The sequence below is a fragment of the Dicentrarchus labrax genome, unplaced genomic scaffold (assembly GCF_905237075.1).
Source record: "Dicentrarchus labrax unplaced genomic scaffold, dlabrax2021, whole genome shotgun sequence".
NCBI classification, from domain to species: Eukaryota; Metazoa; Chordata; class Actinopteri; family Moronidae; genus Dicentrarchus; species Dicentrarchus labrax.
The window spans coordinates 33,873,409-33,898,373 of record NW_026136721.1 but is presented as its reverse complement, the minus strand read 5'-3'; the positions used below and the strand labels follow the sequence as shown (position 1 = coordinate 33,898,373).

Here is a 24,965-nt window from a genome sequence, read left to right as displayed (position 1 = left end):
CACTATGGAAACGACCTTCTGATGGTGTTAAAGGAAAAGTCAGTAGTATTCGTCTACTGGGGACTGTGGATGTCTGCACAAAATGTCATGGCAATATATCCACTAGTTATTAAGATATTTCAGCCTGGACCACTGACTGACATTGAACATTGAAATCTATGGAGCGGTTTTCATTTTGGAAACTTCCTGAGCATCACTCTCAAGCCAAAATGCAAAATGTACACACAAGATATTTCAAAATCTCAGACTGTCATGAAATGATTAAGGGGATGAACCCTCTTTTAAATGACCCCCAGCCAGTAAGGCGTGAGTGGTGTGAGGTTCAGCTTTACACTGATGCTTTAAGTGTACTCCCCATGAGGACTCATTCAAGGAAACTTCACCAGTCGCCAGTATTGATCCATCAGATAGAGTTTTTCATTTATTTATGGCACCTTTATTATCAATCATGTTGTGACATATAATACATTTGCCTTCTTTTAATATGTCCAAATTTTCTTTGTCATTCATATGTGTGAACTGGGGAATGATAAAGGTAATCTATGACCCTAAATAGAGTAGATTATTTTTTAGCTCTCAAAATATACTCATGATTCTTCATGTTGCATCAGAGTTCAAGCTGTTCTGAAACCTTTGCCATTCAACTCAGCCTATTGTGGGTTTGGAGCCTGACGTATAGTTTCCTTTCCTGATGAGATGGCCACTGTTAAAAAACAAATGATGTCTACCGTTTGCTGACATGAAGCTTATTGCCAGTAAACCTACCGTTTACCATTATGAGTCACCTTGGTTTTTTTTGTGATGCACAACAGAGAATGAAACTTTAATGATCCCCAGAATAAAGAAGCCTGTTAAAGTTCATATATAGCAGTTGAGCAGTGTTTTTGGACACGGCTTAACCTCTCAGAAAGCTGCGTAACAGAAATCGCTGAAGAGACAGGAAGAAGGGGGAGTGTTTTACTGTGGTTTTCTGTTTCTGGCTGAGTGAAGAGGTGACACCAGACTCAGTCGGCTATGATAAGTTGTCTGCTGTATGCCCCCCTCCTGCTCCCTGTATGCAAATGGGAGACTGGTTTGTACCCATAGAACTCATTTTCATTCAGATATCTTGAGGTTAGAGGTCAAGGTATCCCTTTGAAAATGGCCATGCCAGTTTTTGCATCATTATTTGGATGTAATAATTGGGAAACCATAATATGTATAACTTATATATATTTGTCCCATAGTATGGGACCCATGTATAACCTAGTACTCTCAAATAAAACCGAATTGTAACCGGAAGTATACTATATTTCCCTATGTTATTTTGAAATCTTTGCCAGGAAGTCACGTTTGATTGCGTGTTGCTTGACACTGGTGACAACCGGTGGGCTGAGCTGCGGCTGTGACAAAGTCAAATATAACGTGGTGGCTGTCGCTTTTACGCAGAAAATGAGAGCTTAGTCTGGCCATGCAGCTGTAGCCTACTTAAAACAGGCGAAATTCTAAAAAGTGATTAGGGTCATTCTAGGATTATTACATTTTGTTCAACAGTCTACAGTCATGCGAATAAGGAGTTGACAAATGAGGAACACAGATGATAACGTTGTAGAGAAGGAAGACGCAGAGGTGATGGAGGAACCGACACGAAACTAGACCAAAACGAATGAACATGAAGATTTTATATGAGGGGACCCAGGACGTGGTTTTAATGCTTTATGGAATCTAAATAACTTTTTTTTTTTACTACCATGCATAAGAGATGGATACGTCGGAGGCTGCCAGTCTTGATTTTCGCCTTCTTCATCATTCTTTACGTGGATTTTCAATTACGCACAAGCAGCCTTCCCAAAGTCAGTGTGGCTCACCATCCTTCACCCGGTGCGCTTCAACGCTCCATCCAGCAGGCTCCCTCCCCGGCCAAGGACGCACAGACTCCGGCTAGCTCCAGTCGCAGCGGGGATGGAGGACACCCGGACTCTGAAGTTGCACATGTCACCCAGCCGAAACTGAAGCTGGAAGACATCTTCATCGCTGTGAAGACCACCGGGAGGTTCCACAAGACGCGCCTTGCGCTCCTTTTGGAGACGTGGATCTCCAGAACCAAGGCGCAAGTAAGTATCTGTGCTGTTACAGGCTGCTCTGAAAATTCGTACATTTTAGACAAATTCCAGACACCTGCTGCTTTCATTCAAAGCCCCCTGCACCTGTAAAACAGTAGAACAGTTGCCACCCCCCCCATCAGAAGCTGTATTAGATCTGGTCACTTCTGCGTCATCAAAGTGGACTGCTGTGATCCAAGTGAGCACAAAGTGGTAATTAGTGACAGGTCCAGAGTTTCAACCTTATCTAAAACACACATCAAGCCCTGTGAAACTGTTTTAATAAGGAAATCATCAACTCATTTAAAGTATTATATTATGCATTTACTTCATTAAAAACAATGAAACTAAATGACCCATCATCTGGCCTTTAATCAATCATGTGCTGTGGTGATGTTGAAATGAAAACACTCACTTCCTTCCTGCTTTGAAGCTGCAGGTCTCATGATTGACTTGGCTGATTAAGGTTTCGTTCCTGGGTGATTTGGTTGGTCAATTTACTGACGACTGATGTAAAAACAGTGTAAAAACATACAGATGAAAACTTTCTGAATTCCAACATGCAGAGAGAAACAGTGGAAATGGGCTGAATTAGCTTTTTGCAGCCTGTTGAAACGTTGGTGTCAGTGTGAAGAAACATAACTTCAGCTGATTTTCTACTTGCATCTGTAACATTTAGGGATTGCAGAGCCATAGATAGATTTTTCAAACTCAAAAATGTAAAAGGTCATCACTGTTGAAGGGTTTAGTTTGGTTTATAGACTCCAGTTAAGCTGAGATTAGGTTTTGTAGTCATTTTTTGTGTGAAAGATTGGACAAGAGATCCCTTTGAGTGCTGAATTTCAGGCAGCAGTAGCACTTTATTTTTTTTATTTTTGTTGAATTCAAAGGTGCTTTATCTGCATGAAATACTTAATCAGTTACTGCCAAAGCAAAAGTGTCTAATAATCAGAGTCAAATATAATTTTGTGTTTTCTGGCTTACTGTCTCTCTCTGTGTTTTCTCAGACTTTGCCACCTCCAATTGTATCTATGAGTGATACTTTACCAGGAACATTTATTCATCTCAATCAGAGTTCTCTCTCTGTCCGACACGTCTGGAAAAATCAAAGCTGCCTTAATCTTCAGGATCATTACATGTAAAGGATTTTGAGTTGGTTTTATGGGCCCTGAATCGATGACCTCCAGGGTTGATGATAGTGACACTCAGACACAGGGCAGGGTTTATTCAGTAAGGAACAGTTGGAGATTTCACTAAAATGAACTTATGACTTGGTTTTCAGCACACATAGCCTACTTTTATTTAAATACATACACATCACATGTGAAATTCCAGTTCCATGTTGTGGTTCATGAAACAGACTTCATTTCCTTTTTTTTAAAATAAACGAAACAGATGAGCAATGATCTTGAGAGGAAGCGTTAATCTTTTGGCTTCTCGTTTTCTGTTTTCCAGGGCAGAGAGACTTTTCAAAAGTGCTGATTTAAGTAACAGGCATTATTTTATGAGTGAAAGAGGAAGCTATATACGGTATATATAAATATATATATATATATATATATATATATATATATATATATATACTAGGCACTTGAACACACAAAGATGCGCACACACACACACACACACACACACACAGGAAGCTGTGCAGGCAGGTTGTCTGGGTTGAGGGGAAGCAGCCGCCGTGTAGCAACTCTGTTAACAATGCTGAAACGGAAGCTGCTCATAGAACAGGAAGTGAAGAGGCAGATTGCAGAACAGAATGAACCTCATTTACCTCCTCCCACATACACACATATATTCACACATACTCAGAATCACACACACACATCTCACAAGTCCTTGTCCACTTCACAGGGTGAAAAGTCGTTTATAACCAGCAGCTACTGGAACTAAATAGCTTATGTGCTAAGAGCCGGAAACAAGAGTGTTGCGACAGAGACTGCGCCCTAACAAAAACCTAAAGCAGTAACTATAGAGGCCTACTTATTATTGCCCGACATGATCTAGGGCCCCAGCTCAACTTTAGGTCCCCTGAATCATTTTCTGTCACATCCTACAGCGCCCAGGTCAGAAATAATCCTACTGGTGGAGATAGACGTAAGTGGGCGAAGCTAAAGACTTACATTTTATTTAACTACCATCATCAGAACGATAAGAGAACTGCATGGCTGTAGACTCCACTTCCTCTGTGAGGCACAGTGGTGTTTTGTGCTACATGCTAATGTCAACATGCTAACAAGCTTCCAGTTGCAAGGCTGACATGATGATCATGTTAGGCAGGTGTAATGTTTACCATGTTCGCCATCTTAGTAACACATTAATACTTTTAGTAACATTTTCTGATTAGCATAGAACACAAAGTACAGCTGAGGTTGATGGGATTGTAGACCTAATTAAATAAATAAAATTTGGGCCGGTGTGCATCACGTGACAATGCCATTGGTCTAATTACACGGTTCGGCCACTATGTCAGATTTTCTTCAAAGCCCGGCTCTCTTCCTAGGGGCTTGATTTGAATGAATCATCTGGGAACCACTGTACTCTATAATGTATTCTATATTGTAATCTCTTGTTAACAACATAGCCTGATCTGGCGGTTGGTATTCAGTGTTATTGCTGTCCTGGTGTTGTCTTATGAAACGTTGTTAGACATTATTGTTGAAGGGTTGCAGTGTGTGGCCTCAAAGGAGCGACACTGGTGAGGCATTTATTGGGTGTGAAAGCTCATCGTGAGTTGAAAAGCTTGTGTCAACACTTGTCAGTTTAAAGTTTGAAGTGTTGGTAAGTGACTTTGGAGGGAAGCCCCCAGTTATAAGTCTCTTATGAGAAATCAGGCTAGCTGTTTCCCCTTGTGTCTTTATGCTAAGCTAGGCTAATTGCCTTCTGGCTCCACCTGCGCACTTAACCTGTAGAAGTGAGAGGGGTATCGATTTTCTCATCTGAATCTAGGAAGGAAAGCAAGTAAGCATATTTCCCATTTCCCAACTATTCCTGTAAAACTTTGTAAAACTCTGACACTTCTATATATTTTAATGTTAAAACGAAGATATTTAGATATTAATACAATGTAAATAAAATTGGGTTGAATCACCTAAGTAACTGGATGAATCTACATGGATGAAGTGATGAAATAATAATAAAATAATAATTACTTTCATCAAAGTTCCCTTGAGGCACCTCACAATGCTCCAGTGGAACATTAATGACAATCCAAATGCCAGATTTAAAATCCAGATTCTCTGAAGTATTGACCAGAAACCTTATCGAGATATAATGCATTCATTTTGTGCTATGGGGCAGTACAAATCTAACAGCGTGAAAAACAAGCTGGGATTTATGCATGTCTGGCTGACCTCAGTAAAATGTCCTCTCGAACTCTGTTTATGATCCGCTCCATGTTGATAGTCTGCCATTTGTGTTCCTCAGCTCAGGTTGACTGATTCCAGTGCAGGTAGTTTAGATTGAGTTATGACCAGAGTGGAAACTAAATGTGATGGTGGCCCTTTATCATGGGGTTTTAATGGGTAGATAGCAGTAGCGCAGGTTGTCTTGGTGATAGTGATGAGGTGGATTGACCCAGGTGTCTCATTACTCCTCCTCCTCTTCCTGCTCCAGTGATGGAGGGATGAGAGGGAGGGATGGACAAACATAAAAAAAGGGCCTTTGGGGGAAGAAGTGAGTGAGGGAAGCTCTTATACGATCTTATATATTTATATATATAAATATATAAGATCATATATATTCATATAACATATATATTTGATATTCTAATAACTGAATTGAAGGTGCCGTGTGATGTCACTGCAGAGAGGATGATGGATGATGGATGAACTGGGATTGGTAGTAAAACTTTCATCCACTTCCTTAATCACCACCTGTGCCATAATTACATCACATGGGTCACATGATGAGCGATGTTGGGCGGTATTACAGTTGAATTAGCAGTATCTTATCCCAGTAATTCTCTGTTAATTTGACCATTTGTTGTTGGTCCGCTTATTTGCAGTCTCACCAGGCGTTTGATGGATAGTTTGGTATCCGTTTGGGCTTTCGGTGTTCAGTGGTATGGTGCAGAAACTTGAGAGGTGGTTAGCCCCTAATAAAAGAGGAGGAATGCAACTCCCCTGGCTGCGTGCAGTCAATGGGTCTAAGCTAAGTTGATGGCAAATATCTCCAAAACAGAAGCTGGCTGTTTGTTAAATCACGTCTTGTTTTTTATTTCCTTCTCGTACAAGTGGGATTTTATAGGCAAGTTTGATTAACATGTTCTTAGTAACAAGAGTGAAGAAATGGGTAATGTAACTAATTATTTTTGCTGTTAAGCAATTAGTAATGTGTTATTACATTACAATTGATTACATTTATTCAAGTAACTTGCCACGTACTGATGATGACAACTGAGCAATGACCCATCCTCTGATGAAGACGTGGTTGAAATCCTTGCAAGAAAAATAAATTACATTTAAAATGTAATTGTCAAACTTAACCAAAACTGAAACATAAAGCCAAGTACTAATCCTAACATTAATGATTAAGATTGTGGGGACATGTTTTTTTTGTCCTGGTTTGGACAGGAAGACCCCACAATGTGAGTGTGTGAACTTGTCCCCATAAAAGGAAAACTGAATGATAACTTTTACTCCAAAACTTCTACATCTAAAGTCTAAACAGCCCTTTGAAGAAGTGAGGCCTCCTTCTCAAGATCCAAATCTCAAAGCCTCACAAAGATAGAACACATACACATCTGGATGAAACAGTAGTTCTGTCGCCCTCTACTGGATGGCGGTAGAACAACATTTCTCTTCTGTGTCCACGGGATTCTTTCTGATCTCTTTGACCCTAAAGAGTTTATAAAATCAGAAATATTGCTGTATAAAGCCATATAAAGCAATGGACCACTGGCTTTTTAAAAAGGTATCCCTGGATGATATTTTTCTAATCTGTAATACAGGGATTATAGTCATTAGCTGGAGCTGCCTGTCAGGCAGTCTGGAAAGCTTCTCTCTCACTGTGTGTCTCTTATTCATGCTGTACATGCACACACACACACACACACACACACACACACACACACACACACACACACACACACACACACACACACACACACACGCACACACACACACACACACACACACACACACACACACACACACACACACACACACACACACACACACACACACATACACACACACACACACACACACACACATACTGACAGACACGTGTAAACTGACACACATATCATACATTCACTGTGTCTCTATGGTGGGAAATTCAGTTTCACACCCTGATTGCTTCACACTCTAACCCAACTATCTCATCTTTTACTATCTTTATCTTTTTAAAACACGCCCACACATACACACACTTCTGCCTGGGTTAAGTCACATCTCTCGCCTACACTGTCATTTGTAAGTCACTATATATAAATTCTTTTCACAAGCTTTTAAATTATATTGATACTTCGCTCATTTTATTTTGTCACTCAGAATTCTGATGCACTAAAAGCACTAATAATGCTGTTATGTATACTTCTTCCTCGTGCTTTTGATTTGAGTATTTCTATGTAACTTTTGCAAACTTTTCCACATGGTTTTCTTTTTATTTTCTGTTTCACCTCCTCTCCACTCCTACGTTTTTTCACACCCCCAAACCATCATTTTAAAGTGCTTTGGTAATGTTTATGTGAAAAAAAAGAGCTTTTTAAAAAAAAGCCATGGCCGGAGAAGACAACTGCTGACTCTAACTTTCTGAGTGATCAATAGTTGTGAATTTGAATATAGCCAATCACAGAATAACGTGTTATCAGTCTGTATTCTATATATATATATATATATATATATCTGCCCTTTCTTTCGAGATTGGTTTGTGAGCATAAAATAGCATTCTGATGGATATGTTTAAATTCCTGAAGGTAATGTAATTGACACAAAAACTTTTCCTCTTCATATTGATTCTGGAAACTGGTCAGTAGTTGTGTGTGACTTAAGAGCAAAAACAGCAAAAGCTGGAACTTATCTGTATTCACATTCTAGTATTTACAATCTAAGACAGTTGAGGTCATATGTAAGACCCATTTTTTATCCCTTCTTTGCTCCGTTGTTTTCTTTTTTCCTGTAACTCTTTGTATCTAATGTCAAAATGATATAGGCCCATATGCTGCTGTCACTTTGACAGAGCTCATCTAAAATGCTTTAAAAAGTACGCTTGAAAAATGTTAGTATGCTTGTATTCCAGCCAACACGCAGCAAGACATTTCCAGGAGTTGAATAAAACATGAGTTATGGTTTGTGTTTATCTCATCTAACGGGTGATTTGTCCCACTCGGAGGTTATTTAGTGCCCGCCTGGCAAAGAAAGTTGAACACACCGCACGGTTCAGCCTGAGGGGCTGCGGAGATGGAGTGTGACGCAAGGGTTGCCATGTTCAAATCCCCTGGTACAAACCTCGGTGACTCATTACCATACAGATTTTTATCTTTTGAGTGAAGTACCTGCTAGATGAAAGTGGCACAGGAATCAGGAATAATCCTGCATGAGTCAATAATATGATAAATCTTTCCAGGGAAAAGTTACATTTGAATCTACTTAAAAACAATTTTCCTACATTATATCTTCAGATTAATATTGTCTGTGAATAAGTTCTTTATGAGTATTTGTAAATGCATGCCTTGAGAAATTATTAAAGAGATTTGAATATAATTGAATTGGATTCTGTTGAAAATATCAATAAAACCAGTTAGATGGCAAGCACTTTTCTTATGGCTTTAGATAGACAAAGATAATGACAAGTATATGCCAATTGTTATTACTTGATTTTAAAATATTTTTTTCAGAACAGCCTTACAAACTAACAGGTCAAAATAAATTTTATAACTTCTTTTTAATTCTGATACAGTTTAGATTATATCAGAGTTCCTCCAAAAAGAGTTAAGTAAAATTTTATATGCCTGGAAACTTCAACGGTTGAGTGCTTTTACAATTTCAAACCACCAGAGGACAGTGCTGTACTACAGATCTATCTATCTATCTATCTATCTATCTATCTATCTATCTATCTATCTATCTATCTATCTATCTATCTATCTATCTATCTATCTATCTATCTATCTATCTGGTTAAATGACTGTGAGAACAGGCTTTGACAATAGTAACACCAAGGTGTTTGTGTGATTGGAGACTTATTTGACTCATATATCTGCCGATGAACAAACAGACTCGACCATACAGTGCCCCTCTGACCACTTTTGATCATAACTGTGTATTGCTTGTGTGTGTGTGTGTGTGTGTGTGTGTGTGTGTGTGTGTGTGTTCTGCGTCTTGGTGAGATGACTAATTTCTTTAGCTCACAGTGGGGAACCTTGATCTAGTCATGTCGAATTTGCTCCATTCAAAACGATATTGATCCTGTGTGCATGAGTCTGTGTGGTCACTCCTAATAAAGGTGCTTTTAGGACGTACTGGTAAAGATGTGATGAGGAGGATACAATAAAAGCTGTTGTGTTTAAATAATTCTCTCTCATTGTTTTACTGTTTTTTTTCTTTGTCTAGACGTTCATTTTCACAGACACGGAGGATGAGGACTTAAGTTCAGAAGGTAAGCGCTCTCTCCATCTTCCTTCCCAGGTTCTGTCTCACATGCAAATAAACCCATTTTACACACTGATTGTAATGAGCCTATTCCTTATTTGGTTAAAACACGTGCTGCACAAAAGTACATACACTGTTTCTCACTCGCTCTCTCCACAGGTCTTAACATGGTGGTAACAGGTTGTCAGTCAGATCACAGCCAGCAGGCTCTGTCCTGCAAGATGTCTGCTGAGTATGATGGCTTCATGGCGTCAGACAAGAGGTGAGACAGATTAAAGCCCGTCTATCGTCTTGCACGCACTGGATTTAAAGATCGGATTTAGATTACCAACTTTAATGATCACCGTGGGGAAATGCATGTTACAGCAGCAAGTAGTGAAAGGAGAAATCAAAGTAAATAATCTTCTACGGTTACAAAAGCATAAGCACAGGTTATTACAGTCAGAATTATTACAGAGGATACCCTTTGAACTTTATTTATTTTCATCATCTTTCTTGGTGAACACTAATTGCACTAATTGAATTTCTGCATGCACAGTATTTCCCAGAGGTCACCGGTCAGTCAAACAGTGTGGGAATAGTTTGGTTCATTTCTATTCAGCCATTGCATCATCTATGACGGCTCATCGCCCATTAACTCCAAACAAATGTTCCTTATGCTATAAATATTAAAGATATTTTAAAAGGAAAAGCAAAATGTACAATTATTGGCTTTAATTGGTAATAGCTTAAATCATATCCATAGCAATCATTCAAACATGAAAGCAGCCACGTCATACATAAGATAACACAGTGTGAGGGCTTTACTTCACTAACGACCCTGACTGAGGCTGCATTACAGTATACTGGACAATGTGTTGCTGATATTCGGTCATATTTTTGATTTTTGGAAAATACAATGAAGCTCAACAGTTTGTGTTTGGTGTGTGACTAACACTTCGACTGCTGTCTTGTTACTGAGATGGCAGAGAAAATGACAGAGCATTTCAGTTGGGTTCCAGGGCCCATTTTGGTATTTGGACTGAAGAGGGAAGTGAGGCTGTTTGGTTTGGACGGAAGCCTTTTGTGTTGTTGGGCAGCCATTAGGATGGCAGAGGAAACAAGACAGCACTTCAGTTTGGTACCAGCAGCTTTGTAATTTGGACTCTAATGTTGCAGTAAGAGTCTGTTAGTTTTGGAAAGAGGCTTTGACATCCTTTCCTGTCATTAAGGTGGCAAGTAAAATCAAACAACTTGATCCTCTCCAGAGTAATACAGTGTAATTCATGCTATGAAAACAAAAGGAAAGCTGGTCAGAAGACAGAAGTGCAGTTTTTCATTTTTAGATGAATTGAAATGTTAAAGTCTATTTTGGAAAAGAAAAAGGCTTTTATTTGGGACTAAGAACAGCATGATAAAATATTCTCTGACTTATAAGCTTTTTTCAGAACTTTTTCTGTATCCCTATGGGGCTTATTTTCTATCTTCATTCAAGAGTGGTCTTTCAATTTGAGAGCATTGATTTCCCTTTCTGATTACGAATACTTTCCTTCCAAACCCTGCCCCTGCACTCAGCTGCTTGCACTTAGACTCTCTCTACTTCTGCTCAAATTGTATGTTTGCACTCCCAAATATGGTGGCTTGCTCAGATTTCCCGCGCCGCAGCTTAAGCCCTTATCCTTGCACTCAGGCTTCTACTGTGCGCCAGTGAAACGTCTGCTCTCAGATCGCTCCTGAAATCAATGAATTGTGCTCTAAAATTGAGAAACCACGCTCTGGACTAAAGATAGGAAAAAAGCCCCATGGATATAATGGGCTGGATAATATAATAAATAAATTAGAATCATTTCAGAACAGAATCATGTTTTTGTAGGATGTGTAAATGTCTACATCATGAAACGTTCAACATGCACTGTCTAAAAGTAACGCAGATGCGAGCTGGCTACATTCAATATCTGGAATCACTGCAGTCCCATACACTGTGACTTGAATAGTTACACTGTATGCACAGCTGTTGTGACTCCAGGTGTCTTTTGTCTCCTTAGTACATCCATGCTTCCAATTAAGGAATTTAACAGTTGCATTTAGGAGGCGTATAGACTCAAATAAGATTCGCTGAGTTTTGAGTGTGTGTTTGTTCGTTACGATAGCTGAAGGGACAGGAATTGACAGAGCAGAGTGTGGATTCTACTTCTACTACAACTTCAGTCTGTCCCTACCTGTTAACACTAGTCTGCAGATACCAGATGAAGGTCTCATCAGAAAACACTAACAGCAGGAGAGTAATTGGTGTGCAGACTTTTCTGCTCCATCTCTGCTGAAATTGATAATGAAAGTGGATGTCTGTTCTCTTAGAGGAAGCATCTGGTTCTGACAGTCCAAAGCTATGTGGGATAACCTGTGTTGTTAATGTGCATGAATGAAGACAGCCTTGCAGGGGGTGCAGGTTTTTTATTGTTAATGCTCAACTGTTTTGCACATGAGGTCCTAAAAAGGGACGTAGGAAAAGAAAAAGAAAAAAATTGTGAATCTGCTCCAACATGTTGTTTTTTTTGGCCATATATCGCCCATAAACCTTGAATTTAGAATGTTTGATCACAAATAAAGGCAACATTGTTTTGATGGTGGGAGACTTTAATTTCTTCGTGTCAGCATAAGATAATTCTGTGTAACAAAATGGATGCACTGATAGAAAAACACCCAACTCCCACTCAAAAGCTAAAATGATCAGAACCAGAAACGTTTGACTTGGAAAAACAAAAACAAAAATGTTAATGTTGATATGATGCATCATCTTGTGCAGTTCAGGCAATTCCCAAGTCTTGGGGAGTTTAGTTGGATTTATTTTGTGCAAGAATGAAAACAACAAGGAGGAAAATTACCGTTGAAATCTCTGTTCCGCCCGGCTGCAGACATCAGCAGGAGGAATGGAGAGGAGCAGAGAAACCCAGAGCATAAAATCCAACTGCATCTTAAGTCTGTTCTCCCCTCTGTGGCTCCTCAGGTGGTTTTGTCATGTGGACGATGATAACTACGTGAACCCGGATGCCCTCCTCTCCCTGCTCTCGGCCTTCCCCAAGGACAGCGACATTTACGTGGGCAAACCGAGCCTGAACAAGCCCATCACTGCTCACGAACTGCTGGAGGGAAATGCAACGGTACTATTACCCAGAGTTTGTTAAAGTTAAAGGTCCAGTGTGTAACATTTAGGAGGATCTATTGCCAGGAATATAATAGTCATAGGTATGTTTTCATTAGTGTATAACCATCTGAAAATAAGAATCATGTTTTTGTTACCCTAGAATGAGCCGGTATATCTATGTTGAACTGCCATGTTTTTACGTTCGAACAGAACAGATAAGCCAAACACTGGCTAGGAGCTGATAGGAGCTTTTTTGTGAGTTTCGCAGCCACTGTAGTTTCTTCTACGCACTTGGAAGGCGAGCGATATTCATTTGGTTGCAATTTGCAACTTCACCGCTAGATGCCACTAAATTCCTACATGCTGGTCCTTTAACTTACACAGGACGTTTTAGATTTCCCTTGTTACTCTCGTATTAAACAAACAAACACTAATGTGAAACACTTCAATGTGGGATTTTTAGAATGGCATGTTTTTACATCTCATCTAATAGGATAAAATGCCTGCACATTAACAAAAACATAAAAAAAGCGAATGTTTTGGTCATAGTATAATTTTCAGCACAACTTACAGACAGGAGAAAGGTGGTAAGGACATCATACATGGTGAATCATTGCTGCATATTATAAAAAGCACTACATGTTTTATATGTGGTGATGGTAATTCAGTGAAAAAAGATCTTCTCATACAGACACATGACTTCAGATTCATATTTCACACTGCATTTTTAAAGATCAGGGATTGGTGAGTCACTGTTTCAAAAACTATTTTTGATGGTATTCAACAGTTCAAACGTGCAGAAAAAACCCATGTTCTCAAGTTTCCCTAGAGCATTTTCTCTTGGCAGGACTGGAAACAGCATTTACACCACAGGACACTAAAGCTCCCCTGACAGAATTTAATTTATATGGACCGATAACTCCTTAAGGCAGGGTGACCCCTCTGTGATGCATTACTGTCTTTAACATAACTCCACAGATTTATTTTTTCTTGCTGTCCTGCCTCCTGCGGTTCTTTACCTCTTTACCTCTTTCCCCTCTTGAATTCATTTATTCTTTCCTTCCTTCTCTTCACTGACTCTTATTTTCTCCTATCCCACCTAGACAGATCTGCAATGATATTCACTCATTGATTCTCATGAATTCCTCTGTTGCTACTTTTCTCTATCTATTGCTTAGTTGTGTGTTTGCATTCTTCCTTCCCTTTTTTCTTCTTTGCTATTCCCTGATGCTGCACCGTGGAAATGAATAAACTCTCAAACCAAATAAAAGTCGTTCCCTGTAGCCTGTGGGCAGGTTAACTGCTGCCACTCACTGCTACACATCCCTCTATTTTTCCTCTAAAATTCTTTTTGATGTATTTTCATAGACACAATTTTAGCGTGCACAAGCGATTTGTGTGAGGTTTTACGTGGTTGTACGTGAAATATCCAGCATTATCTTTCAAGTGTGTTAGGTCAGAGGTCAAAGAACATTTTCAATTGACAAGTTCAGAAATAATTGTAACCATCACCTGTTGGTGAAATGGTGAAATGACATATATGTCTGGTGGAGAGTAGCAGTGACAGACATACTGTAAATTACATAAGTCCTGTTACATAAATCACGTTAAACACGTAGGTAACATTCTGATACGGTTACAGTTTGGTTAGGTTTAGGCACCAAAACTACTTGGTTATTCATAGCTATGTTTTCATTATCACCTAAAAATAAGAATAATTATGTTATCGTTACCTCAAAACAGGCCGTTTGTATCTACAGACACCATGGAGGATGTTGAACAGTACTACAGTAGTCGAAATGGAAAAAACAAAAACAATTGAGTCGCAATCTGCAACTACACCGCTTGATGCCACAGAATCCTTCACACTGGACCTTTAACCTTTTATATAAGTCACATGATTGAACAAATTGTGCTTTTGTTGTGAATTAAATTACATGTTGGAATTCTGAATAGTTAGTGCTATCATGTCTCCGTACAGTTTACACAAATGTTATCATATCTGATAACAATGATGGCCAGAACTACCAAAATGAGACCCACATTGGGAAAACAATTGAAATCGATCTGTTTGTTTGTCTGTCTGTTGTTTCCTTCCTTTTTTCCTTCTTTCCCACCTCTGTCTATCCAAACATTTTTCCTTCCTTCCTTTTCTCTTTCCCGTCTTTTTAATGCGCTGCTTTAATGCTCCTCCAAGGACACTAATGAACTGTAAAAGACAGTTTCCTTTTATTGGTTTTGTGCCAAAAATGCAGCCAAGCAAATTAACCAGTGCCATTCAAAATCCATGCTCTCCCAGTCTAAACTTACACTTTCCATTTTGACTCCCATCACCGCTGAAGGGACCTGAGGGGAGGTTGCAGCCAGGGATGTATGTATGTATGTTTAGATGGAAGTACGAGAAAGATTTAGCTCTGGGGCTTTTGTTCACATTTTAACCCAAGGGAATCAATGAGTGATTAGTATTTTGTTGGGATATTGGGATATTGATTGGTGGTAAAACACACACACACACACGCACGCACACGCACACACACGCACACGCACACGCACACACACACACACACACACACACACACACACACACACTAATAAGGAAGACTCCCTGGGGGAAGGGGGTTGTCAAACTGCACAGGTGTGTGTGTGTGTGTGTGTGTCTCATTGAGTTCACATGCTTTACAGTAGAATTAATGCTCCTATTGAGTTAAAGTGCATCCTGATTCCAGCAAGCTCTCTGAATAGCATGTCTCCCCCTCCCTCCTCTCCCTGCACTTTTCAATCTCTCTCTCTCATTCCTTGAAATTACTCTCTCCGTCTCCCTCGTGTCACATTCTGCCATCTGATTGCACCCATTTACACTAGAAAATAGATCTTTATTTATCTTTGCCTCCTAACTCTTTTTCTCAGTCTTCCCTTCCTTCTTCCTTCTGTTCCAATTGCTCTTACTTTTCTCTTTCTCTTTTCCCTTCTATTTTTTTCTCCATCCTTTGCTGAGATTGGATTGGTGAAGGAGAAAACAAAAACGCATGTCAGGCTCCTCTCTGTCTCCTCATCTCTTTTTCTTACATTTTTCGATTTCCTGTCACTATTGTGAGGCTGAGAGGGGGATAAGAGAGGGAAGGAGGAAAAGACAGCGAAGGAATGGAAAGAACAGGAAAGGAAAGAGAAAGAGTCAAAGGAAATGCAGTGGTATGAAAAGGGAGAAATGACAGGGAGGAAAGGAAATTTAAGGAAAGGAAATGAATGGCCTTTAACACAAAAAGGAAGGAAGTAGCAGATAAAGATCTGTAAATATAGATAAGAAAGAAATCAAATGGAGGAGAATGAATGAACAAACAACAAGATAATGGAAAAAGAAAGAACGCGAGGAAAGGAAATGTTAAGAAAAGGAATGGGAAGAAAAGGAGGACAGAAAGGGATAAGGTTTGGTGATGTGATGGTGTATAACGTGCAGTGTGTCCGCTGTATTCGGGGTAGACAATGTATCAAATCAGAGCTGGATCATCACATGATCGCTAAGCTGGCTGAAGGCATCCCAACCAGCCCAAGATGAGGGAGAAGAATGAGAGGCAGTTTTGTTTGTATGGAAGTTAATAAAAAAGAAATAAAAGAAGAAAATAATCAAATGTGATACACAGGCTCTGAGCCACGTGGGGTCTTAAGGTGGCCCTCAATTTTATTTTTTGCCCCCTCTGTTTAAGCTTCATGGGTCTGTAAAAGTAGGAAAAACAACAAAATTACTTGCAGAGATACATGTGACTATATGGTTGCGCTGTCTGGCACTGTGGTCCTGAGGCAGACAGAGAGACAGACAGACAGAACGCGGCCACTTAGTTTGGTTTCAACGTCTGCTCGCTTTAGGTGGCTGTAAACCGAGCTTTCAACCCAAATTTCATTTCCACAGGAATCCACAGACAGAAGGGAAACGGCGGGAAGTGAATGGACGGTCAATGATGAATAAATGTATTCTTTGATTTTGAAACAGTAGCCCTATTTTGTTGTTATTTAGCCTTTCTGACACTACTGCATGGTAAATATACATTATATTCCCCCTCAGTCACTTTATCCCGGTACCCGGCCTGGAAGTACGGTTTGGGTATTTTAAACCATTTACAGAACTTTGAATTTGTAGAACAACTACTATATCGTGATATATACTGTTACCATGACATTAAATGATACATACCATCATTGAAGAAGAAAAGGGAAAAGAAAGGGAAAAAAGGAACTGAAATACAAGTAGGGGAAAAAAAAGGAAAACACAGCGAAGAGACAGAAAACATAGAGAAGTAAATGCAAGGATAACAAAAGGAAAGGAAGGAAAAGGAGAAAAGACAATCAAATAAGTAATTGAAAGAAAGACCAACACTGAAGAAAATGTTTGAACAGAATAATTAGAGACAAAAGGGAAGGAAATTAAGGCAGAAGGAATACAGCATAGTCAAAGGAAAGTAAAAGAAAGAAAAAAAGTCTACTCGTCTGTTCTGTAATTACTGCCTGCTCTAAACTCCTAATCTCACTCCTATGACTAACGCACAAACAAATCACGATACATTCCCCCTATAAAATATCACCTCAACAGTTTATCTTGCAGGAAATAAAAAGAAAACATAGCAGCTTGAGAAATGGCAGAGAGTTAGCAGATAAAAACACGCAATTCATATCAGGCTGGTTTGGAAAAGACTGAACAATCAATACAAGTCTGAAGGTAAACCTGAGAGGAGAGGGGAAGAGAAGTATTACACTTTATTATTAGGGTCACTGAAAGAGCCACTTTTCTCCTCTGTATTTTTTAATCTATTACTGACAATGTTTGTCTGTCACAGGGAAAGATGCTGCATCAGTTTGCCAGATATTCTTACTATTTCTATGGGTGTGGGTTAGTAAAAACAGACTTTGAGTATTTTGAGTTTTAAGGATATGTTTCTTTATTTCTGTATGAAAATAGTGGCTCATTATACTGTAGATGTGTGTTTGTGTGTCTGCTGGTGTGCGTCTCTATGTGTGTGAGGGTTAAACAGGACAAAGGGAGCAGACAAACCCTTTTCAGGAATGAAGTTAAAGGTAAAAGCTCTTTACTTAAAAGTCAGGCAAACTGAATTCAGCATTTATTTGACTATATCAACTATGATGATACAAAAGCTATTCGGAATTTACAGAAGAGGTTTTTGGACACATTTAAATGCATGCAAAACTGCATCTAAGCCTCAATCCTCTTGGTGGGTGATTCCCATGGCAACATTCCTTTTCAAAGAACCCACATAGCGTTGGTTTTGTACTGTTATAACAATGAATAGTTATAATAGAATTTATAACAGTCAACATTTGAAAGGACCTAGGAAATGAATGGGCTTAAACACAAAAAAGGAAGGAAGTAGCAGATAAAGATCTGTAAGAATGAAAAGCATTAGAAAGAAATCAAATGGAGGAGGAGGAATGGGAAGGAGGCACAAACAACAAGATAATGGGAAAAGAAAGACTGCAAATGAAGGAAATTATAAGTGAGTGATGTGATGGTATATAACGTGCAATGTCTGCTGAATACTCGGGGTCGACAATGTATCAAATCAGGGCTGGATGATCGCATGTTCTTATGCAGCTGCCTCGACCTATATTGTGCTGTTTGTGAAGTTTGAGTTCCAGTCAGAAAGTGGGAGCTACCAAGCTGGGCTAACTAGCTTCCACTCTGGAAGAGGACACTAGTTAGCCCAGTCTGTGGTAGAACAGGGCTCTCATTGAAATGAATGAGGAAGATTCAAGATCAAGACTAGGGATCGGACTATTGTTCCTGTTCCCCTTTGTATGCACGTACATGTATGTGTTAATATCTGTATGTGTGTGTGTTTTATCACTCAGAGGGAAGTGCAGTTCTGGTTTGCTACGGGAGGAGCAGGATTCTGTCTGAGTCGGCGGCTGGCGGAGAAGATGTCTCCCTGGGCCAGGTGATGCATTGTCCTTATATTGACCAAATGTCCAGTCGGTGTCAGAGACAGAGGCAGCGGATGGAGGCCGCCATGTTGAACATTTTTTGTGCATTTTACTGCCCCCATAGTTTCTCCTTTGTGTTTGGAAGGGGAGGGTGATGTGAGAGAGTTGCATTCTACAACTACACCAATAGATGCCACTAAATCCTACACACTGGTCCTTTAACTGAAAAATGCATTTAGCGTACTCTTTGTTTTCCAAAATGTACTATAATGTGGTGGCATGCAAACTCGACCTGAAGAGACTTGAAAATTGCCCTTATTGTTTCGTCAAAATTATGTAATAATTGCTCATTAATGCAGCTGAGACTATAAATCCGAGGTGCAGACTCATTCTTCAACTGCATTAACCAGCAGCATAACTTTGACCAAAAAAATAAAGCTGACTAAATGTTCACATTGATGAATCACCAATCTAAAGTACGTTTCAAGTCTTTGCAAGTTTGTATTTATGCTGTTCTCAAAAAACTGAGACTAATGGCTGCCCAGGGCTAGACGGTAGGGAATCAATCAAAACATTTACGGTGTTCTTTGGAAAAGGTCAGCAATAAAGTACATGCAGTAAGTAGTTAATGGTCCAAAACATGCAAAATCACCAATATTGTCTGTTGAGGATGAAAGTTGGGCAGTTTTATAGTTTTTATTTTGGAAAAGTTCTCCCCAACTAGATAAATAATATTATAATATAATATAATAATTGTTGAATGTATGGAAAAGTCTTTAGTCATCTGTATTTTGTCAAATATAAATCTAAAGTAATTAAACTGTGTGTGGGATTTTTATGTGTGTATTTCAGCGGCTCCCGGTTCGAGCAAACGTCAGCGAAGATCCGTCTCCCTGACGACTGTACGGTGGGCTTCATCGTGGGGAAGAGGCTGGGCATCTCCATGGTCCACTGTCCTTTATTCCACTCCCACCTGGAAAACCTGCTGCTCATCAGCCACAGGAGCATACCACACCAGGTACACACACACAAACACACACACACACACACACACACACACACACACACACACACACACACACACATACACACAGAGATGCATGAAGTTCTTCTAACGGTTGTGTGTGTATGTGTGTTTCCACTGCAGGTGACTCTGAGCTATGGGATGTTTGAGAACAAGATGAACAGCATTGAAGTGAAAGGAAGATTCTCTAAGGAGGAAGACCCCTCCAGGTTTGTCTCTGCCTCTGTTAATGCACGAATGAGGACATATGAGCAACATATCTTCGTCCACACTGTCTTGTGTGGTTTGTTTGATAACTAGTCAACCTTCAGTCAGTGATATAGGTTTCATACATATTAAGACCTGCATCCTAGCATGTGAAACAAGCACGGGCAATTTCTGTGAATTGTTAAACTGTCTATAACTTCTGATGTGGAACCATGATTACACTCTATTTCACTGGTTCTCATGGTACATGTTCCACTGGTGGTATCCAGGCTGCCTCTAGAGATACATGGACGAATTTTGGAAACACTTTTAAATACTATTAAAATACTACAAACCTTCAAAGGACAATACTTAAACTATAAGGTAGCTTGAATGCCACCTAAAATAAACTTTACTGTAATATTTGGTGTCAATATGACACTGCTACTTAGTCTCGTTCATGCAGGTAGCACACGCATACATGCATGGTTAGTTGAAGCTAAAATGTGAGCACAAGATAGTAAGCAGTGGTAAAATTGATGGTGTGAAAACACTGCAATCGGGGCTCCAACAGGAACTAGAAGTGCAGACCAAGAGTTTGAGAAACACTGCTCTATTTAATATCACTGGAGATCATGTTGTTACGAGTGGTACAGTAACAAAAAATAATAATTAGATGCTACTTTGTTCCAAATCTTGAATGTCCAAATGTGGAAATAAACACATATAAACCTGTAATCGAGAAATCAAAGATTTGGCACAAGTCTATAATATTAATAAATATTCATGACTGATGACATGAATAGTTCATCTTGCCTGTTTACTACGGGTTACTTTGCTTTTAGAAATCCCCAGCACTCGTTTTGCTGCTCAGATGAACCGACCTGAAGACGTGACTCCCCTGTAGCTCCAGTTCATCTTGTTTTCTGTTCCAGTCAGAGATAAAAGCAATTTGATGTAACACAACGGTACAACAGATGTGTTTGTCTTTCCCAGTCCATGCCATCACCAGCTGTAAGAACATATCACCACAAGCACTCCTCAGTGAGCTCTTTCCATTTGTTTCCATCCACTGGTGTCGCACAGAGTTATGTTCAACACCGCGGCAGCCTTAAAGGAGCAGGTCAAAGGTTTATCTGCCTGTACAAACAAAGTTGGACGGGTTGCTAAACGGAGCCTTTCTTTCATGTCTTATTTTAGCATCGCTGAACAGGTTCGGAAGAATGAATCTTGTCGGCTGTGGCTCAGAGGCAGAGCGGGTCGTTCCTTAATCGGAAGGTTGTGGGTTCGATCCCCGGCTCCTGGTGCCACATGTCGAAGTATCCTTGAGCAAGATACTGAACCCCGAATTGCTCCTGATGCCGTGCATCGGTGTATGAATGTGTATGAATGAGTTAGTTTCTGTTCGATGGACTTTGCCATCACTGAGTGATTGTGTGTGAAAGGGTGAATGTGACACGTAGTGTAAAAGCACTTTGAGTGGTCGGAAGACTAGAAAGGCGCTATACAAGTACAGGTCCATTTACCATATAAATATGCAGTCCATTATAAATGATAGGAAAAAATAAAGAAAAAACAAAGTTGTGTGGACAGTCACAGTGCAGCAATTTGTGAGGGACAAGATGTAATAGTTATGTGCTGTACCATAACACAAAGTGGGGTTAATGAGAGTTTCTGGCCTGTGAGCAAAGGTTTACCACACATTTGCATATTGTATATGCAAGCACTTAATATCTAAAAAGAACACTCAGTCCAAAAAAATGAATATCTCACAATGTTACAAAGTTCATTAAAATCAAACCAAAACTGTGCAAAACAATATCTTGTAGAGGTGGTATCAAAACATTTGATAACATAAAAGGCTCTCTCAAGGCCAAAAGTGCAGAAACGTTGTGAAATGTCGTGAAATCCTTGTTAAAAACTTCAGGATCCATAAAAAAATACTAATAATTTGTTCTTTGGTCCATGGCCTACTTTCCATCAAATTTCCTTTTAAAACTTTTAACAAGTTTTTGAGATTCGAGACAATCATTTAGGAGCAAAAACATAATCTCCTTGCCGGAGGTAAAAAAATCATAAAGAAGCATAAACATTGTTATTACTGTATGACATCTTCATTAGATACTATTTTTAGCTTTCTCTTTTTTTGTAGTAGCAGATTCATCTGTATCAGGGCTGTCGCAGTCTCTACTGGCTGCTGATAGAGGACAATACAAAGTCACAGATAACTTGATGTCCCCTGTAACACACACACGGCAGACTCCAGTTCACTGTGTATACTATAGAATATATGGACTTTTCTGTTACTTTTATGTATTGAGTTTATCGATGTGTACAATTAATGCTGAGAAACTTTCAGATGTGTTTGCCAGGACATTTAAAAAAAGAAATTCAGTAAAGCACTTTCCTGATTGCTGTTTTGGGGAGTTAATGAGCTACAGCTTAATGAAATATATTTTCACATAACTAACTAACCTTGTATGCATGTACAATATTACAGTATTTTATTTCTTTCAGAAATAAAAGAGGTTCATAAGGGCTGTATGTGGGAACAGGTGTTATTTTTCTCCATCAGTCAACTTGGACTAACAGTTACAGCAAAAATGACTCATATCTACGCCCTGTGTTGCAGACTGGAGATGTAATTTATTCGTTATCAACAGTCAGTAAACAGTGACCTGCTTCATTTATGGTTGACGTACTGTTGTTGTCACCTTAGAAAAAATATCTCAACATGTAATTTCTGTTCGACTGCCACCTGTTTGTTTTTGAGACGCAACTTATTGACAATAATTATTAGTTGCTATGAAGTCAAGACTGATGACATTAGAAAATAAAGCCATTTTACATTATTATCTACAATATGTTTGTGAAAAAACATATTGAAGTTTTGATGCAAACTATAAAAGGGGAAACTTAAGCTTTTGGTTCCACAGGCCCCCATTTCCCGATCACTGTATTAAAGAAATATACAAACAAATATATTAGTATTTATAGGTGTGCATTGGCAAGAATCAGGCAATACGATACATATCATGATACAGGGGGTTACAATTCCATATATTTTCTTTATGCAACCAGAACAGTGGGCTGTGCATTTGTATTTATCACAGCACTTGCAGTTGGGAGTTTAAACACAAAAATCGATACAGTGTTTTTGAGAATCAATACAATATCACCAAACAAAATATCATGATACTCAAGTTTATTTGAGCATGTGTATTTTCACCCCACCCGATTACAATATACACTGCATCAAACATAGAGAATAAAGTATCCCAAGTTATTATTCATCACGTTTGTCTTCTGCAGGTTTAAGACTGTCCACTGCATGCTGTATCCTTTCACCAGCTGGTGTCCTTGAACTCTTCATAGAAGACTACAGCTTCCAAACACACATGGGATGAGACTGGTGGATAAAGAACAATTTGAGATGCAGACACAGCAGCTGGAGAATAAGAAAGTAGGAGTGAAACTTTGGACGACAGAGTAACAGTAAAAATCTGGTGACCCAGACCTGCTCTCTCTTAGTTTGCCTCCTGAACCTGCTTATAAGAGTGATCAGATGGATGCTCACGGATGCAGAAAATAGGATATTAACAGGATCTTGACTGGATGAACTGGAAAGGCCTTCTCTTCTTCGCATCTGTTTTACAAACAGACTGTTACATGAAGAAAATGGTGACCTTATGCATCTTTACTATTAAATGTTCTTGTTTGTTTGGAGGATTTTAGCACTTAAGAAAAGACACAACAGTTGTTTTGTTGACAAAAATAATCATTTGTTCAATCAGTTTGTTTCTGTTTCCATTGATTTTGCATGTGGCCTTCTCCGTGTGTGTGTGTGTGTGTGTGTGTGTGTGTGTGTGTGTGTGTGTGTGTGTGTTTGAGTGTGTGTTTTTATGAAGGGGACGGTGTCCTTGTGCCTATGAAGTCTGCACACAATGAACCATTCTGACACACATCTCCTTCCTTATCCAAACCTCCTGTCCTCCCTCCCTCCTTTTCTCTGTTGCTCCCATCTTCCCTCCACCCCTCCATCTGTCTCCATGATTACTCAGTCTTTTCCACAATCGCTGTGCTGGGTCCTCCAAGGCCAGGGCTGAAAGTAAAATGAACTTACACTCATCCCCTTTTGCCTCAGTTGCATTTATTTCATTTTTTGAAGCAAATTAAAAAAACTACAACAACAAACCACTGAAAGTGTGAGGAAAACCAGAACTGACACCTGAAACCTGCTTTCAAACATGACCTAAAAAACTGGCTCACATTTGCAGACAAATCTTGTCAAGCTGGACAGATCAGGTTCAAAACGAGAGAACAAATCTCACAATGACATGCACACAGTCAAATGTTAGGAACAGGAGGCTAAGGCCATGTGTAGAGAGTGACAGCGTGCTGCCGGCGGCTTCACAGGTTGCTTATTACCTGTGAATGGAGATGTGATGAATGCAGATAGGCTGCCGGATACATACGGGGCTAACCTTGTATGAAGTGAAAGTGGTTGAGAATGTGTAGGAATGACTGTGTGGCCCTGACACATCTCCACAAGAATACTGAGACCCATTATGTGAAGTAAATAACACGAGTGCTTGTATGTGAGCTGAAAGTGTAAAATCAATTTGCTGCAGTGGTTACAGAATGAACTATTTTTATATTCATGCTTTCTAAAGTGTTTCTGCTTCAACAAATGGAAAGTAAGATGATAAACAGTGTTTAGAAGATGTGTGACCAATGAATATTTGTTTCATTGGTGTTCCACATGCTGTGTAGAAACATTTGGAGGATATATTTTCATCCAAAGTGCTTTACACAACTATTGGTGCATGTATAGACCCAGTGTCACAGGAGAAATACCAGAGCACATTTTGAGATGGTGGTGCTTGATGAAAAGCCAGGAGATCACCAAAGTCATCCATCAAGCCATCTGGAGAAAATTTGAAAAAAGTGGTGGACCATTTTCCAGCGTGGCTAAAACCTATGACATAGAATTTCATAATAACATAGAGGTTATTGAGTAATTTACA

The 24,965-nt window shown here is 39.4% G+C and overlaps 1 protein-coding gene across 1 annotated transcript; it reads left to right on the top strand.

Moving 5' to 3' along the window:
- Positions 1–1,346: 1,346 nt before the first annotated feature.
- On the top strand, positions 1,347–24,066 carry mfng (MFNG O-fucosylpeptide 3-beta-N-acetylglucosaminyltransferase). The gene is made up of 8 exons (XM_051384434.1): positions 1,347–2,093; positions 9,641–9,686; positions 9,839–9,941; positions 12,663–12,816; positions 18,657–18,742; positions 19,581–19,746; positions 19,876–19,961; positions 23,251–24,066. Exons 1-8 carry the CDS (start codon positions 1,731–1,733, stop codon positions 23,300–23,302), a joined length of 1,056 nt encoding a protein of 351 aa, XP_051240394.1. The 5' UTR covers positions 1,347–1,730; the 3' UTR covers positions 23,303–24,066.
- The last annotated feature ends 899 nt before the right edge of the window (positions 24,067–24,965 follow it).